This window comes from Aphelocoma coerulescens, chromosome 2 (assembly GCF_041296385.1).
Source record: "Aphelocoma coerulescens isolate FSJ_1873_10779 chromosome 2, UR_Acoe_1.0, whole genome shotgun sequence".
In the NCBI taxonomy this organism is placed as follows: Eukaryota; Metazoa; Chordata; class Aves; order Passeriformes; family Corvidae; genus Aphelocoma; species Aphelocoma coerulescens.
In genome coordinates, this window is record NC_091015.1 from 65,326,525 (window position 1) to 65,340,001 (window position 13,477).

At 42.2% G+C, this 13,477-nt stretch overlaps 1 protein-coding gene across 10 annotated transcripts in view; it reads right to left on the reverse strand.

Moving 5' to 3' along the window:
* PDE1C (phosphodiesterase 1C) overlaps positions 1–13,477 on the reverse strand; it is a 417,412-nt gene that overhangs the window by 151,387 nt on the left and 252,548 nt on the right. For all 10 annotated transcript variants that reach the window (XM_069007856.1, XM_069007860.1, XM_069007858.1 and 7 more), the window contains exon 11: positions 12,717–12,845. In XM_069007856.1, coding sequence (XP_068863957.1) covers positions 12,717–12,845 — 129 coding nt within the window. The remainder of the gene's footprint in view (positions 1–12,716; positions 12,846–13,477) is intronic.

Sequence of the window (13,477 nt, forward strand, 5' to 3'; positions counted from 1 at the left end):
TTGGATAGCATCACAATGAGAGCAGGAAGGAAAGAGAAGCACAAAAACCAGCATCAGACACACTCCAGTTTCTTTTGTTGTCTATCTGCAAATTACTGACAGCAATGCCTTTGTATGTAAATCTTTACATTATTCCTCTTTCAGGAATTGGGAAGAGGATGAAGGATTTTCTGCACAAACACAGGAATGGGAGGGATGCAAATGAAGCCAGGTGGCTGATCCCTGGTAAGACAAATATTAGATGTTTTCTGAAGAGCACATTGGTATTAGTACTCCTTTTTCAATTAAGCACAAGTTTCTTAAATTTTTTCTTTTATAAAGAATTCTTAGAAGGGAAGGAAAAGACTGTTTGAAGCCTCAGAATTAGGTAACTTGATTCAACTGGTCAATATGCATGTTTAAAGTTGAGTCATATGGTGGAAAATCACCATGTTAAAAAAATTGCCTAGTATATATGATGCATATATGAAATAAAGACCTCTGAGAACCTGCACTACTTCCCTGCTATTACTAATTCAAACTATTCGTGTATGAGTTTTTGTTAAGCAAACTTGGTATCCTGTTTTTTGTCTGGAATAGAGTTAATTTTCTTCTTAGCTGGTACAGTGCTGTGTTTTGGGTTTAATTTGAGAATAATGTTGGTAACACACTGATTATTTCGTTGTTGATAAGTAGTATTTACTACAAATCACAGATTTTTGAGTTTCCCATACTCTGACAGTGATCAGGTGCACAAGAAGCTGGGAGGGAGCAGAGCCAGGACAGTTGACCCAAACTGGCATACTCTATACCATAGAACGTAATGCCCAATATATAAACTGGAGCCAGTGATCACTACTTTGTGACAGACTAGGCATCAGTCAGCAGGTGGTGAACAATGGTATTGTTCATCACTTGTTTCTCTTGGGTGTTATTTCTCTCTCTCTCATGTTTTCATTACTCTTATTATAATTATCATCATCATCATCATTAATAGTAGTATTACAACACTTGTTTAGACTTTCTCTGAAGATGACATGGATGTCCTAAACAGTTTAAAATACCAGAATGTTCTGATCTAGCACACAACACAAATTTCTTTTCTCTTTATCTCAGTTCAGGTCTCTGCAGATTAACAGGGGAAGAACAGCTCAAGGTTAGCATACCAGCTCAGGATTTAGAAGATTCAGAAATGGGTCAGTGTTAGAGACTGAAATATTATCGCTTATGACTTAAACATTTTCCTAAAGGACTTTTAAAACTGTATTACAAAAGCTGCAAAGAAGACTACTGCACCCTGAATGGGGCCCTGACTGAAGCCTTACACTCGCTGATGAAGATAAGATAAAGTAACAACTCCGGGCTGGGGACATTCACAAAGCACAAGCTTAACACCTCCAAGGTGGAGACCACAGCCTCAGGGCTATCAGCTGCCAGGCTTGCACAGACTCCCTGCACCAGAGGGTGGAGGGAGGAGAAGCTTTGTGCGCCTGTTGGAAATGCTTCTGGTCAGAGGCGCAGTCACTGCCCATCCTCCACTGTGCAGAGGAGCCCAGCTGAGGGCTCCTCACGGGAGGAAGGGGAGATGAAGGAGGAGGGAGAAGCTTATCCACAGCAGAAGGGGGTAACATGGCCCATCACAGGGGCCCCCCTCAAAGGGGTCCCCAGACCCTGCACCAGAAATGATGCAACAGACCCTGAGTGTTGCAAGGGACAGTGTCAAGCCAGCCCCTGCAAGAGGAGGCATGTGGGCATTCCCACCTGGCCCAAAGTGTATATTAATCCATGGGATTCTGTACTCTTCAGCATGGCGTGGCATGGCGTGTGGTGGCGTGGGGCGGCGTGTGGCGGCATGGCCACAGCGGCGACGGGGGACCCTCACCACCAGAAGACCAGATGGAAGGGAGCAACGCAATGCTGTTGGGACCCTCGGATGGATGATATGCTTCCATCTAACCCCGTCACTTCTCCCTGTTCCCCCACCCCCCACGCACACTTCTTTTTTCCATTTCTTTCTTTCTTTCTTTTCTCTTCCCTTCTCTTTGCCTCTTTTACTATTAAATAAGATACATCCATTTTTTAGCATCAATATTTAATCTCATTTGGTTTTAATCTCGTTCCTGGGAATATTCTGAACCTTCTAAGTTCTTTCCGGTTTATGCACAGAGACTTAGCTTTCTTTGCTTCTCTGGGTTTAAACCGGATCGTAACAGTCAGCATTCATTTAAAAATAAGTTACTATTCTCCTTTTCATGAATGTCTCATTAAGTCTATTTTGATCATTCCTCTCTTGCCTCTAGTAGCTGTGCTCAAATTCCAGTTCCAGGCCATCACTGTGAGACCCAAGACTGCTGTGCTTACCTGGTCCCATGGATGGCACATAATGATGCCTCTCCACCACCGGAGTTCTGCAACACCGATGGTATCAGTTGGCCTTGGTTTTCACCCCCTATAACCACCTCCTCCTCCCAACCCATAAGTACAATCAGTTGCATAGTCAACATTGCAGTGTTCCAAATAATTATATGATGGATGAAAAGTAATTAATTTTAAATTATTTCACTTTTTTTTTGGCAGTTCTGGTCAGTTCCCAGCAGCACAAATGTCTCTGTCTATACAACCAAGAGACAAGAACCTGAACACATAGAAATTTACTTGTACAAGTAAAGAGTGTGATAATGCTGTGGGAATAGCAGACTTTTCACTACATCCTCTGGACTAAAACTCCATCATACTGCTCTGCATGGGCTACTTTGTGTGTAGCTTATTGCAGTAGGCATACAAAAGCAAAGGGCTCAGTTCAGGCAAATGAGTCAGCGATTGCAATGCAAGAAGGTACATACGCTTACAAACACACAGATACTACTTCCCCTTTTATCCATGTAAATCTGGAATATGCACATCCTCTGACCTCTGCACATATTTCAGATCATCATTTTCTCTGAAACAGAGATGAAAAATATTTCAGAGATGGTAAAAAAAATAGGATTTCACTACTGAAAAATTCTTATTTGTCACTTCAAACAACAGGCATCACAACAGCATGTGACTTTGAAAATTCATAGGTAAAAGTTATAGCTAATGCATGAGATCTCAAAATATGTAACATTAGAGGATTATAAGTTTGTGCATTTGTTGCTAGGCTGATATAATGCTGAAATTCATTACAGAGAGAATTGAAGATAGATATTTATGACAGCCGGTTAGGGGTCAGTAGCTCTGACTGAGGAAGCTGTGACCGGTCCGGAGAGATGGTCCCAAAAGGAACCGCCTTCCCGAGGCCCAGTGTCTTCCCTCAGCTGCTAGCTAGGAGGGCCCTGCAGAAGCTGTCAGCTCTTTAGTGATTGTCAGCTCGTGATTTCAGCTCAGTTCTGCAGGGCAGCCTCCAGGCCAGACCAGGGAGAGAGACGAGAGGCTCGTGTAGCTAGTTCCACACAAAGTAGTTTATTGTTGGTCCATACTCTGGCGAAGGGGAGGCCAGGGACAAGCTCTCTCTCTCTCACAGGGGCAGAGGGCTAGCTTTATAGGGATACAGGGGGTGGGTGTCAGAGGGTAAAGGCCAATGGGTTACAAAAGATCTGCATAGGGTCTCCCAGAGGATTCTGGGTCTGTCTTCTTCTCACCGTAACTGAAGAGTAGCTGCCTTCCCAGGGTGGTCCTGCTGGGAGATTAATCAATCTCCTTATTCAGCAGACGTCCCTCCAGGGCAGTGGTTGGGCATACCCTACAGATATTTATCCATTTCTTGGTTTTGCATCTGAGTCAGATTAGAGCCTGGGATACACACAGCTGTTATTTTTGCTCTGAGCATCTTGAGCACTTTGTTTCTGCATCATCTTCAAAGTCTGCCCTACACATTATTGTGCTGCACTCTGCGTGCTGCCTAGCAGCTCTGGCTAAATAGAGCTGTCTATATAATCTTGTAATATTTTACAAGATCTGTTTCCACTGAAGTGTCTGTTGACTATATTTAATTATTCTAATAATGCACAAAAGCCCCCTAATATTTTACATTACATACTTTCAGAGTGATCTGGTTTTCATCTTTCTATTAGAGAAGCACAGTATATAAAAGTAGAGGAAAAGCAAGTCAGCCGAAACAGTTTCCAACTCTTTTCTTTTTAGAAAATATATTTGACAATCTCAAAGAAGAAATTAGGTAAGAGGCTGCACTACTTTTAAATACCAACACATTGCTATGAAACTGTCCAAACCATAGGACTGAATACTTGGGCTTCATAAATATTATTATTGACATATGGTGAACAGGCAGGCAGATTCAGCTCTCTCTTCATGTTACCAGTCAGACTATAAAGTCCGATATCCCCTAAGTATTTGTGCAATATCTTGTTCTCCTTTATTCTATAGTATTCAAACACAGTTTTGTATTCAGGAAGAAGTTCATGAAGAGTAAAAGTTAATTCACTCAAATACTAGTTCTTCTGTGTAATTTCTTACAAAATTTCAGAAAAATTGTCCAAGTCTTTGAAACATAGGTAACTTAAAACTGTATCCAAGAAAAGAAGAAATAGTGCAAGCTGATGAAAAAGGAAAGATGATTATACCCCTATAATCTATCCACTATATCAAACTGATAAGTTTAGACACATCCTTCAGTTAATCTCTTTATGAGAGTCACAGATGCACCAGGTTAAGTATTCACAAATGAGGTCATATCAGAACATTTTCCAGTAAAGATATCTTGCCTATCAACTCAGGCCTAGGAAATGCCTTGTACACAAGCTTCCATATGCATATTAAGAGCTAAATCAATCTCCTGTTTTACTCCTGGTCATGTGGCATCATGGCAACAAGTATGGTAGGAATAGAGGAGAGATGTCCTGAGATCTCCATAACCCACAAAGGTTTTCATTAAATGAAAATACAGCGGTCTTCAGTACCTCCTCCCCAACTGCATCTTCTCTCTCTTTCTCGTTCGTAAAAGCTAGTAAAAATCTAACTCAAAGAAAAGTCAATCCTCTAAAGAGTCAATCTGCATAGTGGCCTTAACAAAAAAAGCATGAGCCAAAGGGAGAAAGGAAACTAGGAAACAGCAGAGAGGTGACACCTTCCCCATGTCACCAGTGGACATTTCCGAAGCCGGTATTGCCTTCCATCTCTTGATATGCCCTGAAAAAAAGGGACTGGAGTGATACAGGTTAGATAGGGGCATGCTGGGATCTGCTGTCACCACAGCAGCACAGACATAGCAAACCATCACCAGAAGCACCTTCATGACCAGCTCCATTTTCCTTTCAACAACAGCATGATTTCTGTTTGCAGACTGTTTGTCATTTACTTACTGTACAGGAGAGAAAAATGCCTCCTTTCCTCCTTCACAGCTCTCAACAACTTTTACACAGTTACAGTTACATGGGCATCAGCTGACGGGGGAGAAGTACCTACACAACCTTCATCCTAATCACTCCCCTCAAGGGCATGTAGCCAATATCAAATCAGTCCTGCTTTGACTAGAGTCACAACTGATATGCAACAATTCTTTGTGCAATGCCAGGGCGGCCCTGTCTTCATCTTCAACCACCCATTTGGTAGCTGAGGCAAGAACAAGCCAGGGACAGCAATGCCCTAGAGGCCTTCCTGTTTTCAGACTAAAAACCTCCCCTCCAAGCCCCAAGGACCTCCAATCCAATAGACTCCTCTTATCACCCCTGCGCAGGAGCTCAGAGGATGCCAGGCCCTCTCCTTCCCTTTGCCCTTCTTGGCTACTTTTGGGTGTTTTGGCAAGACTAGCCAATAAGCAATTAAAAAACAATAGTAAAAAATAACACAAATTTTAAAAAAAGATCTAGTAAAAATCTAACTAAAAAAACCCTATTTAAGAAACCAAAAAACCACTCTCCTTCCTTATTTGGCATTTTTAAGACTGTATGTGGACTCCTGTGTCTCATCCTGGACTCCCCAGAATAAGAAAGACACTGCTATACTTGGTGAGGGACCATTCCAGCACCTTTGAGATGGCGAGTAGCTGGGGCACATGGCACATGAGGGCAGGCAGAGGGACCTGCTGCTGCACTGTGCATTTGGGAGAAGGCTTACGGTTGGGCCTGACTGGTGAGCTTCCAGTACATTTAAATCATTTCCCTGACCCAAAACCACATAGGAAAACCTCACGTTTAGCTCCCACATGTACTTCACTATTGTTAATTTTGCTATCTAGAAGAGCAAAAGCCTTGTAAAAAAAAGAAATGTATAGAAAACCTAATTTCCCCTGGTTGCATCCCCACTCTTTGTGGTAGGACACAAGATATGGGTACAATCTCTCCTTCCTTCTTCCTGAGTCTTAGTGATCAAAGTGTAAGCACATTCGGATGCAAGCATTCTTTGCCAATGTGCAGAGTAGATGCACTGCATCTCTAGTTAATGAGACATGGGAGGAAAAATGCTTCATCTAAAAGGTAGAAATCAAACATAGAAGCAGAGCTTTGCTGTGAACACTGTCTCTATGGAAAAAAAATTCTTCTGTGAACTCCATAGCTCCTCTGGCTTTAAGATCTTTAACCTCACAGCCAGTAGGTAGCAGGCCATGCTGTCAACTATCTTTTTACACCTTGGTTTCTAATTGACAGATTTATTTCGTTTGTTCCCTCATGGAGCCATAGAGTTGACTGGCAGGTATCCAGCACAGCTTACAGGAACCCACACTTGCAGCAAACCATGGAACACACTAAACTGATAGGCCTGGTGCACCTCAAGGAATTCATTATCAACTTTGCTGAACATAAATAAAAGCATTGGGACTTTTTCATATACTTTGCTTTGGTTTGGTTTATGGGGGTTATTTTCGGTTTGGGGTTTCTTTTTTCCTTTTTAGCCTGCTATATTCTCTCTCTCAGAGTAAAAGAAGACCAAATCACTCCAACGCTTACTCATGTATTTTCATGTCCTTCCAGTTGTCTCTTTTTTAACACTTGCCTTGCTTGATTGTGCACTGAGACAGAATAAAAAAACCCATTTATTCCTGGTGCATCACAGGCTAAAATTAAATAGCAGTCACCCATACAGGTGTTCTTTTCCAGATCAGGAATACAAACCAAGATTGCTTTGTTTATACACTCCATCATGTCAGTTTATGGAAAGATAAAATCAGAGGTAATAAAGATCATTTCAGATGTGTATGCATTGTTGTTTGCTTGTCCTGGTCTGGGCTGCTACTTCTGGAGGCTTATTAATAATCTCACCCAACCTATTGGGGGAACAGAATGGGATGATATTTCCCAGCCTTTCACCTCCTTCTACCTCTTCAGGGCTAGCACATCACTTTTTGAGATTGTTGAATTCTTTCTGGATGTTAAGACATTATATTCTTGCTGCTAATTCTGCTATGTCTCCTGTGTACAACTCTGCAACATGTTTAAAATCAGGGGTGAGATTTCCAGGGAGGTTGCCCAGAGATCTATCCTGGGGGTGAAAAATACTGAGTGGCATGGAATGTGGAAGGATATAGGCCAGATTTTTAAGAAATTCCCTAGTCCAGTGGTTTGGAAATTTCCCCCTGAACAAATACAGAACCCAGAAAAGGTAGCAGAATATTTAAAGGAAAATTACAGTGGCAGTTTCAAAGAGGGGCAACTGATTGCACTCTGCTGGGCCCTGGATAATACTTATTCCATGCTGTTCATTACTGCACAGCAGCACCTACAGCTGGAGGGGAAGGGGAACAAATCAGCAGACACTCCTGTCACTCAAGCTACAGTTAAACCAGAAGGGCAACCTAAACCAGTAGTAGCCACCCCTGTCCAGAGGAGGAAATACAAGACCAAATGCATTTGCCTGGTGGATGATGACGGGGAGGCAGAACCCTCACAGCCAGCAGAGGAATCAGAGCTGGAAGTAATCATCAAATCCCTATCCTTAGAAAGTCTATGTAGTCTGCAGAATAACCTCAGCTGATGAACTGGTGAGTGTCTATTGAGCTGGGTGATACAAGTCTGGGACACTGCAGGTGATGCTACAATTTTGGACGGCACTTTGGATTTCTGTCATGTGATGTGAGTATCTGTTGGAGCCCTGGGTTTAGAGAATTTAGGTTTCTGGGATATAATTATATATATGTGTAAACAGTATGGAGGATTTGGCGTGTAGATTAGCTCTTCTTCATTTCTCCTTCACAAATCTGAGTGCTCTGTTACTGGGTCAAAAAAGCCGCACTGCAGATCATGAATAGATAGTTAAAGTAAAGTAAAAACATATACATTATAAGTAAAAATATATTACTTGGTCTTTCATAATTGGTCGATTTGGACTTTAAAAGGCCTTGAAAGTTAGAACTCACGGCCGTTTTCCACCCTGTTACCTTGGAGGCACATCCCTGTGCAGCTCTGCTACAGATAAGAAATAATAAACATCAATTAGAAGAAAAGCCTGGCATCTCCTGCGTTTTAATCCTAACTCTGAGTAAAAGAACTCTCAATTTCAGAGAGACAGAAATGGCAAAAAAGAGACAGAAACAAGAAACAGAAAAAATTAATAGGTATCAACCAGGGGATCTCAAGGAGGCCCAAACTCAGCCTCTGGATGTGACTCTTAGCAATTGTGAAGGAGAGATACCTTTGCCAAGAACACCCACAGCTGCATCAAGGCCCGTGGAAAACCACCAAGCAAGGAATCCAAAGCTTGAGAGAACTGGCTGTGATAGAGATAATTTTCTCAAATAATGACCAACACACAAGAATTCCACACCCTGTACAACATTTAAGTAGTTGAAACTTAGACAGCTTGGGACACAAGTGTACTCACACTTCCTAGTGATGCTGCAATGGAATGAGGAAAACAAGACAGCGAGTACTATGGCAAGAAGGCTACAAACATATGAAGACACTGTCCACATCCCAACCTGAGCCCAAGTCTCAGCCTTGGAAAGAGACCTGATGGAGTATATGTGGAAATTGGAAAAAAAGACTGAAGAGAGCTATCAGAGAGCCATCAGAAAGCCATCAGAAACTCAGAAAGGAGCTTAGGGAGGGCCTTTTCCATGTTTCACCAGTACAGACCAGAATCCCTGCTATCTGAAGTAGGTGTTCCCTAGCTAGGGAGAAGGAGTACACCACACGAGGCAACCTATGGTTCGTCCTTTGTGAGCATGGAGAGGACATGAGAAGATGGGATGAAAGACCCACTTCCGTCTCAGCAGCACGGGTACATAAACTAAAAGAAGAAAGTACTAACAAAGGAAACTTGGCAAGAATGAATTTAGCTCCAGTTTCCTGTGAGTGTCTTCCTAGGCAGAACAGAAGTGAAGATGACATGTCTGATCCCCTTGAAGGGACCTCCACCTCCAGAACAGATGCCCAGGGAGTAAACAATAGCCAGAGCTAGAGGGGCTCTGCCTCTAGCCTGATAGAGACATGGGAAAATTGTGTCTATTGGATTGTGTGGATCCCATGTCCTGGCACATCAGAACCACAAAAACACAAAGCTTTGGCTGACACTGGCACGCAATGTACTCTGATACCATCATGACATGGTGGGAACAGAACCTGTTTCCATTGCTGGGGTGAGAGGGGGGCTCAGCAGTTGACTCTATTGGAAGCTGAGATGACCTTGACTGGGAAGGAGTGGAAAAACTCTCTATTTTGACTGGTCCAGAGGGTCCGTGTATTCTTGGTATAGATTACCTCAGGAGTGGTTATTTCAAAGACCCAAAAGGACTTTGTTGGGCTTTTGGGATAGCTGCTGTGAAGACAGAAGACAATAAACAATTGGATACCTTGCCTGGTCTTTCAGAGAACTCTTCTGCAGTAGGACACCTGAGGGTTGAAGAACAGCAGGTACCAATTGCTGCCACAACAACGTACCATCGACAATACCACACCGACCAAGACTCTATGATTGCCATGTATAAGATGATCTATGAACTGGAGAACCAGGGAGTGGTCAGCAATACTTGCTCACCATTCAATAGCCCCAACTGTCCTGTGCATAAGTCTAAAGGAGAGTGGAGACTGACAGTATACTAATCATGACCTGAATGAAGCCAGATTGTAAGCCCTCTCTACCTTGTGACCTTGTGACATAAGAAAAATTATTTCGTGCAGGGCCCTGAACAACAACAAGTCTTTTAACAGATCAGACAAGAGATTGCCCATGCAGTAGCCCTTGGGTCAGTCAGGATGGGACAGGATGAGAAGAATGTGCTTTACACTGCAGCCAGGGAGAATGGTTCTTCCTGGATCCTCTGGCAGAAGGTACCTGGAGAAACTCGAGGATGACCTTTGGTTTCAGGGATACAAATGATCTGAGGCCAACTACACCCCAATAGGAAAAGGGATGTTAGCAGCTTATGAAGGGGTTTGAGCCAACTTAGAAGTGATTACTACCAAAGCACAGTTCATTCTCACACCCTGACTACTAGTGCAGGGCTCAATGTTTAAAGGAAAAGTGTCTTCCACATATCAGGCCACTGACGCTACATGGAGTAAGTGGATGGCTCTCATCACACAGCAAGCTTGGATAGGAAATCCTAATCACCGTGAGTTCTTGGAAATCATCCTGAACTGGCCTGAAGGTGAGAATTTTTTACTATCATCTTAAGAGGAACATGAGTAGGTGACACAATGCTGAGGAGGCCCCACCATATAACCAGCTATCGGAGAGTGAGAGGCGATACACTCTCTCCACTGATGATTCTTGCTGTATCACAGGGTATAATAGGGAATGGAAAGCAGATGTATGGAGCCCTATAAAGTGACTTATGGAAGCTACCAATGGACAAAGTGAATCAAGTCAGGTTGCAGAGCTGAAAGCCGTCTAACTGGCTATGGATATCACTGAGTGAGAGAAGTGGCCAACACTCTATCTCTACATTGACTCATGGATGGTAGCAAATGCTCTATGGGGGTGGCTGGAAAGGTGGATAAAAGCCAATTGGCAGCACAGAGGAAAACCCATCTTGGTTGATCAAGTATGGCAAGACATTGCTGACCAGGTAGAGAAAATGATTATGGAAGTTCATCATGTGCCTAAGAGCCAAGCTGATGATGAGAATCACAGCAATTAACACATAGATCGGGCTACCAAAATTAAAGTGGCTCAGGTAGATAAAGACTGGCAACACAAGGGTGAATTTTTTCTGGTTTAGTGGGCCCATCAAGTCATCAGGGAAGAGAAGATGCAACACGCCAATGGGCTCGTGACCCAGGGGTGGGTTTGACCACGGACACTGTTGGAAAAGGTCCGTGGACTCCGGCAGGGGGAGAAATTGCAGTCCAGCCAATATGGTTGATAAAAGCAAGCTCCGTTTATTAGCAATCCACAGGCACTTTTATAGTATACCAGCTTGTTAACTCTTAAGTGGCTTAAAACCTATCAAAGCGCATTTCTGCTTCTACATGAGTAGACTACATTGGCAAGCTTCTACTAGTTATGTTATGATTAAAAGAATTCAGAGTTCACCCTCCCTTCTCTGGGTCTTATCTGCACAGCTGCACATCCTCAAATTCCTTTCTTGTTCCCAGGCCTGTTTCTCACACAGGGATTTTCTCATGCAGACAATTTCTCACCCTAACCTTTGCTTGCAGGCCTATTGCTTGTACAGTTCTTTTATTGATCCTATAATTCTATCAATGACCCATGCTCCTGATCCTCTAACCATTCTTCAATAGGACACTATATCCCAGGTAATCCATGACTGTGAGACATGGGCTGCAATCAAGCAGACCAAGCAGGTAAAGTCCCTGTGGTATGGGGGGCATTGGTCTGAATGTAAGTATGAGGAGGCCTGGCAGATTGACTATATTACACGGCCACAAACCCACCAAGGCAAATATTAAATGCTCACAATGGTAGAAACTACCACTGAATGGCTGGAGATGTACCCCATGCTTCATGTCGCTGCCCAGAACACTATGCTGGGCCTTGAAAAACAAGCCCTATGGCAACATGGCACCCCTGAGAGAATTAAGCAGACAATGGGACTCATTTCAAAAATAGCCTTAAACACCTGGTGCTAGAGATCAATGGTGTTGAGACCATTGAGCAGGTATATCATATTCCATCATGTACCAGCTACTGGGAAAGTCACATTTAAGAATATGTAGAAGGCACTGTGCGTGACATAGGATTTCACAAATTGATTCCTCTCCCATGAAAAGACCATGGGGCTGGAGTGTTCTTGTCTAGCACACTAGGCTATTTTTAAATTATCACCCCTTGAAATTCACTAATCCAGTAAAAACAGAAAACTGTCATCCTTTAAACTGTCTGCTATTAGAAAGTTAATCATGGGCTCATTTTGGCAGATAAATCATATATTTCATGAGGCTTATTTTAAATTGCAGTTTCTTAAATCTCCTTGGCATATATAGTAGACTGATCTATGCCCCCTGGACTGAATTATGTTTTGCATTAAGTCCCATTTATAATTTCCAGACAGGAAGTGTTAAAAGTAGATAAAGGTTATATTTATGCTTTAGGATAAAGAAACAGCAGGCTAGCTCTACACTCAACTACATGTATACAAACTGTGTCACTGTGATACTTAGTAACTATATGGGAGTCAATTTGTATACTATAACCCAATGTCATAAAGTAGTCTCACTATCAGAAGTGAAAACTGAAAGCAGGAATAAACAAGACAAACACCTTTTAACATTCTTTATCTTGTAGCATAGAAATACTAATATGTAATATACAATAATGCATATTGCTATTAAAACAATGTAATACCAGTCTGTGGTGATGCTTTAATATTCCTAGGCAGCCACCATGCTCATTTTTACCTCCAATCATCCTTTGAGAGATTACATAAAATATTCATCTCTTCATCATCTTGCAAAAGACGATACGCCGCACTAACATGGTGATTTTCAAGCACAGACCGGTCATTATATAGAATGGCTGAGTCTGACCTAGCATTTAAAAAAAAAACATAGGAAAGGTTGTTTCTTCCCTGTCTAAAGAGATTCAGAAGTTTTCCTTTGATCAGCTACAGCAATTAAGTCTATAGAACAGATATGAGCATTTTAAGAGTACTTGTAATACTTTCTTAATTGCTGTTACTCAGTAAAAGAAACCTAAAGATCAAAGCACTGCAAAATTTATTTCACTAGATGAGACTCACGTAACTTCCTTTTTAAATACTTGAAAACAAGTGCTGAAAGCTGTGAGAGATACGTAAACTTGGAGTAGAACCATGAAGCTTTTTCCCATTTCTTATGTATGTCTCTCTGATATTAAAGTCTGACTGTACCCAAGTAAGCAATTGCAAGATGTGACTAAATACTGTTTCCAGAACTGGCTGTAAGCAAGATATAACTGAACTGATTTCTGACATTTGTGTGCTAGACTATGCTATTTGGAAAAGCAATTGCCAGTGGAACAAGTAAGAGCAAAGGTACTTCATGCCTGATCTTAAGCCCCAGAGAAGAGATTTGTGATTGATGACTGGATAAACTGGTCTGAAGACCAAGAAGTTAACAGCAACAGAGGGTGAATATGTTTTGTTACAGTCCTCACTAAGAGCTGCTTCCCAGAGAGCACT